General features: G+C 37.2%; 1 protein-coding gene across 1 annotated transcript in view; it reads right to left on the bottom strand.

The window, feature by feature from the left end:
- Window positions 1-6,609, bottom strand: part of swap70b (switching B cell complex subunit SWAP70b) — a 135,011-nt gene that overhangs the window by 97,681 nt on the left and 30,721 nt on the right. Inside the window, exon 4 of the mRNA XM_043705901.1 lies at window positions 1,116-1,343. Coding sequence (XP_043561836.1) covers window positions 1,116-1,343 — 228 coding nt within the window. The remainder of the gene's footprint in view (window positions 1-1,115; window positions 1,344-6,609) is intronic.

The following is a 6,609-nucleotide window of genomic DNA, read 5'->3' as shown; positions in this document are numbered from 1 at the left end:
CACACAGAGGGTGGTACGTGTATGCAATGAGCTCCCAGAGGAAGTGGTAGAGACTGGTACAACTGCAACATTTAAGAGGCATTTCGATGGGTATATGAATAGGAAGGGTTTGGAGGGATATGGGCTGGGTGCTGGCAGGTGGGACTAGATTGGGTTGGGATATCTGGTTGGCATGGACAGGTTGGATTGAAGGGTCTGTTTCCATGCTGTACATCTCTATGACTCTATAACTTGCCTCATGACTTTGTCATCAAGGCCATAAATTTAAAGTTTATAAACTGTGTAATTTTGTGTGTAATTTTACCTAACTGTGTGCCTGGTTCACTTTTTGCTTGTTTTTTAAAAGTTTAGTGAGGTTCAAAGTAAATCTTTTGTTTGAATTTCTCTAAATTTACCTTGGTTTCTTTTGTAGCTTGTATCTAATATTTCCCCTGAACTGTCTGAAATACTGAGGCTAAAAAAAAACATAAAAGCAAATGAAATTGGCAATAAGATATCTTTAAAGGATCTTTATCCATTAGCTTTTTTTTTCTTTCATGGGACATTTATAAATAAAATCTTATGACTTTTCAACCTGATTTTCATGAAATATCATTACAACAGGAATATTATTTTCATTTATGTTGCCTGTTGTTGGGGGGTGGCCATCTCAACTCAGTTTTCTCTTCTTGTGAATTTCCCCATCTGGATATAGTCCTCCAATATCCAAGAAAATGCTGTGAGCAGCTTGATGAGAGATCTCTGCCAAAGTCACTCAATTCTGCTTCAAGCCATGAAATGTAACTCAATAGATACTTATCCCTTTGATGTCCTTATCACGTCTACCTGAACACCCAGGGAGATGAAAAACACTGGATAAGTTATGAAACTGAATATTGACTCATGCTACACAAAGCATGACTACTAAAACCTTCTGAAGAAATACACTGCTGTCTTTTGCTGGATAAGCCGGAGTGTCATAATGAAGCTGTTTTTAAAAAACAAGACACTTCTTTCACATCTTTCTGTAACCGCTTATTACATTCCACTCAGAAAAAACAGCATTACCCAACTAAGAGTGTTTTGGGGGAAAACAGAGGGGAATAAGCCTGAGACGACGACAAAACCACTCTTACCTGTTTCAGCACATCCAGAATGAGCTCACAGTAAACTTCATTGATTGCCATGGACAACGTTTGTCTGTTCATGCCCTTAGAGAACAGGCCAGAGCCAATCAGTTCAATGAACTCCCATGCAGAAAGGCCACAGCGCTTGGCACCAAGATGAGCTCTGTAGTCTTCAAACTGCTCTTGCTGCCAATTAACTCCCATTGCTTCAGTCAGTTTCCGTAGCAAATATTCAATCTGAGCAGTGAGAACAGGAACATTTTGTTGGCGTAACTATTAATACAAAGTTAATGGCTTAACATAATATTAAAACAGCATACATAAATAGAATAACTAGTTTCCTTTATACAATACAAGGAAGCAAAGGCCATCAGCAAGTTTCAGGTCTAATGCTGTGTGGGCATATATCTGACAATAGGCACACAGATAGGATTAGAAGAGAGACAGAGAAATGAAGGATGAGGGGGTGGTGCATAAGGAGGTTAGCGAGAAAGAAAAGACAGTGAAAGTAAGGAGTCAAGAGGAAATGAGTACCCGTAAAGAGAAATTTAAATGCATATTCAATGTCTGTGTGAATTTAGTCTCTGGCATTGTCTGTGCTGATCAAGGACCTTTGATTCTGAAGGTTATCAACACTCTGTAAACCTGAACTGTGACCAAAGGCTGTAGTCCTGATTTCTGCTGTTTGGACTCAACTTCAATAATAAGTGAAAGTCAGTTGACTCTTATGTAAACCATCATCTATCAGAAAGCACAACTGGTGCATGATGTGAACAAAACAGAACTAGAGATTTTCTTGGCAATGCTCTACTATAAAATGAGAATCCCTGGTAGCAAGAGAAAAGTAGAATGATGCTTGGTACATAGTTAAAAATCACACAACACCAGGTTATAGTCCAATAGGTTTAATTGGAAGCACTAGCTTTCGGAGCGACGCTCCTTCATCAGGTGGTTGTGTAGGACACAATTGTAAGTCAGAATTTATAGCAAATGTTTACAGTGTGACATACATAGTGAGTCCTGCATTAGCAACTTTTGCAAAATTCCCTGAAGTCAGAGAAGTGTTCATTAACTTCTTTGAAGCTAAATCCAACTACAAATTGCACTATATTCAAGACTCAATTTTCTATTGAGATGTTCAAATTATGTAAAGGAGCTATTGATGCATTGATGATGCCTTCCCAGATCACTTAAGCATTTTCTCATCACCAGCACAACAAAGTATTAGTGAGGTCACTGGCTGGTTGCTATGGAGAAAATATCAGCAAGGCTTTCTAATCCTGCATATCAAAATTGCAAAAACAAAAGGCTCCTTTAGGAGTTGCTCAGCTATTACTTAAGTACTGACATGCATTTCAGCACACAACTGTTAATGAGAAGTTAGATTCTCTTGAAAAGCCATTAATAAGTGGGAGGAACTGAATGGTCCATGTCAGAATAAGATCTCTATCAAACAGGAAGCTCAACACAGCATGTTACCACAGGCTAGAAATGGACCAATAGTAGTGCTAGTAAATGCACATCCTATGAGGAAGGAACCCTTTCAGAAAACGTCATTTCTATTTTTGTGCATAAAAGGGATAAACAATAAATAATTTATGTAGTTAAAGTTCCCTCTCTATTACACGAGTTCCACCTTCTTTGACGTAAACATTTTTTCAGAGAATTCAGCCCACGCCCATTTATAAATCATTTCGTATTAAATACTGCTAAGTAAAAAAAACATTCCCAGTATAATCAAATGCATAAATGAATAAAGTGTTCCCTGACCAAAATGAAACAAAAGCAAATCAAAACAATGTTCTCTCTTCTAGAATTAAAAAAAAACTCTTACCAATTTAAGTTCACCCAATCATCGCTTGTCAATGCTGAACTGGCAGATTTGATGATCAGGCTCATGAACATACATTTGAAGTCAAATATTATAAAACTAGAACTATTAAGATTATTACAAGTTGTAGAAAAGCAGAGTTAAAAGTATCATATTCACAGCAAACATCAAAAATTTACAACCAGATTTTAATCCCTCGAGTTATCGATCAGGGAAATTTAGAAATATTTTTATGCATTTCATAAAAGACTTCTGCAAAGAAACATCAGCAGTAGGTTATGAAGACAATTACAAAAGTCACAATGGTATTAGTTTTAAATGGCAGACTACATATTAGTTTGGAGCTTGTACTCTTAAGGTATTGTCTACGTTCAGGTAGCTGCTGAAATCACGAACTGGAAACACGATTTATAACAGGAATCAATAGGATAAGTTACAGCCAATCAAATTTTTAATATCTACAACACACAAAGCAAACTAAAATTCTCTGAAAATCATATTTTTATTAAATATTTTTAAATTCCAGTAGAGAAACAATGCAAGAACACTAAAAGAAACAGAAGACATGAGGACTAGACATTGAGCCTTAACATAAAGTGAAGTTGGTGGCTCACAAATTATTGATCTACACAATGTTGTGGGCCCATATCCAAGACAGGAATCAACACATGAGTACTTGCAGACCTGGGAATACAGTGCTGTCATCAATATTTCCACGAGCAAGATCTTTCATTTTAGTTTTGTTGACATTTTATCATCGTATTTTGCCTCCCATACTGCAGATAGCTGAGCATTGACATAATGATGGGTGATATGGTGCGTGCTGTGTTAAGTGTACATTAGAGAATTTGCGAAAAATGAATGTGCTGGCAGGGAGTTTACTGTATTTGTAACAGCTACTGAAGTACATTCTTCAAAAGTCTTCCCTAATCTTGCTGTCATAATGAACTTTGTTCTGATGCATTTAAAAGCAATTCAAAAATGGAATCAGCACAACCCCAGCTCTTACTATTATAAATAACCAGCATTAAATTTCAAGGTCAATGATCATACTTGACAAACATCACAAAAGTCTCTGATAAAAGGTAAGAAATGCAATCAGTGTGCATTGACTTCAAGAAAGCCTTTGATAAGATACAGCATTGTAGCAAAGTATATTACAAGCTCAATGGAACTTGATTTGAAGTCACAATCTTGCACACAGCCACATTAGCAATGAAACTCTTCAATTGTGTGCTAATATTTACCATCACAATGTATCCAAACTTATTCAAAAACTACTGTCTAAAAGGAGCAGGTACTAGGAGGGGGTGACTAGAAGCTTAGCTGAAGAGTTGAGCTTCAAAACAGGTCCTGAAAGGATGACAGGAAACTGGAGAAGTGGTGCAGTTTGGGAAAATAATCCACAGTCTAAGTTTTTAATGACAGGACCACCGATGCTGCAGGCATGCAGATTTCCAGCAGTGGAGGGTCTTTTTGGGTTGCGGTGGGCCAAGGAGTAGGAGCGTACTGTAGAACTAAACAAAGTTACAGACAGGAGAGCCCTGCAATAGGTGAAATTTGCAGGTGATAATAACACTGGTGAAAATTTCAAAAGCAGTTCTGCCAAACTGGGAATGGAGAGCTCCAATGTCACTAGGAGTGAAAGCAGAAGATATTTTATAATGGAGAATCTTTAAGTTCAGGTTGACATAAAATGCAAAATCAAGGCTGCAAACAGTCTGGTCAAATCCAAGGTTGAGGCAAGAGAGTGAGAAATGAAATGAATGGAAAGGATCCAAAGTTTTTGACAGGGGCCAGAGACGATGGCTTCAGTCTTCTGAGTCCTTAATTGGAACATTACTGAAACAAGAACAGTTGTTAATTAAGTAGTCTGACAACAAAGAGACAGAATTTGTTTCGAGAAGGTAGACCAAGTAGAGCAAGATATGGAACCCACATGTATCGACGATGCCATTTGAAGGTGCATGTAGATAAGAAAGAGGAGAAGAATCTGGTGATGCTCCAGAGTCACGTGAGAAACTGAGATAGAGCCCATTGCTCAAAATGCTTCAGCTAGAACCAAACTGGCAAGAATGAAAGCAAATGAGGGAAATCCTAGTGAGTAAGAAATTGGCAGAAAAGGTTGTTAAACTACGAGAATATCAAACATTAGAGTGTGTCTAGGTCACTTGTGACTTTGATTCAAGTAATTTCAGTATTGTGCTGGGGTCTAAACTAGATTACTAAAGTTCAAAAACAGAGCTGTTAGAAAGATGGGCACAGATTTGGGAGACAACAATACATTTGAGTTTCCATAACGTACATCTCTGACTCTATGACTTTGGGCAGAACGGTGTATTTTCAGAGATAAGGTTTACAGAGGCAGTTTTAAAAGAAAGGGTAAGGACCCAAGTGGAAACTATTTACAATATCAACTACCAACAAGAACATGAACATGAACATCAGCAGTTTCATGGATAACTTTGGAGAAGGCATGAGAGCAAGATAAAAGAAAAGCTAGAGATACAGGATCAGGTTTAGGGTGGAGGAAATGTGGAGTTTGACTTGATTGAAGGTCAAAGGAGACATCTGAATGTTCTCAGTTTTCATGGCACAGATCATCGTCATCAAGCATAAGTTGTCAGCTTAGCATGCTCATAGTTTTACTTAACTTATGTCTTAGGACAACATATTTTGCTCCTTAGCTTGAATGTGATCTTTGATCATTAACAAGGTTTTACATTAGCTAACTGGGATATTGCCTGAACAAACATTTAGCTCTGCACTTAGATTATTCTAAAGTTCACGGTACAGCAATTTTAGCACATTTTGTGTTAGAAATTGTTCAAAATTTTTAGAGTTAATCATTTATACATTTGGTCATTCTGATCACCAAGATCACATTAAATTCAATGATTACTCATTTTAAACTTGCACAGTTTGTCTTTTAGTCTTTATTCGTGTTGGCTGAAACTGAAATCTTAGGATTTACTATGATTTTCACCCAAAGACCACACAATCAACATTATAAAAATTTGAATCAATTTATCCTGTACTCAAATGCAAAACTAAATGCTTCATCCCTTTGACTGCCTTGTAGTGGACAATATGCCAATCATGTTTAAGTTAGCACATGCTTGTAAGACTCAGAATAGTGTCCAACATTAAATGTGATGATCTATTGGACAGCATTTACAAAATAATCCTGACTGCACTAAGAATTACACCACAACCTAAGGTTATCCGTAATGAGCATTGTATAACTCATTTGCACATGCTAGAGGTTTACTTTTATTCACACAAAGAGCCGTGTTCTTTGTTGATAAAAGGAATAAGTCCACTCATAGCCTTTTGTCATCAGGTAAGGGGTAATCGGAAACAATTGCTGAAACATCCCTACTGTAACACGCTGACCAATCAGATACAATTTGCCTGGTTTTAATTTAATCAGTTAATTAAAATTGACTTAACAATTTCTGCTGCATCTCCACATTAACCAAACAGTACCCTCTGAATTTAGTTTCTTACATAGAGTAATAGAAATGTACAGTATTGAAACAGACCCTTCGGTCCAACCCGTCCATGCCAACCAGATATCCCAACCCAATCTAGTCCCACCTGCCAGCACCCAGCCCATTTCCCTCCAAACCCTTCCTATTCATATATCCATCCAAATGCCTTTTAAATGTT

Source organism: Chiloscyllium plagiosum, chromosome 16 (assembly GCF_004010195.1).
Source record: "Chiloscyllium plagiosum isolate BGI_BamShark_2017 chromosome 16, ASM401019v2, whole genome shotgun sequence".
Lineage (NCBI taxonomy): Eukaryota > Metazoa > Chordata > Chondrichthyes > Orectolobiformes > Hemiscylliidae > Chiloscyllium > Chiloscyllium plagiosum.
Note: the sequence above shows the minus strand (reverse complement) of the source record. Positions and strands in the feature narration are given on the sequence as shown.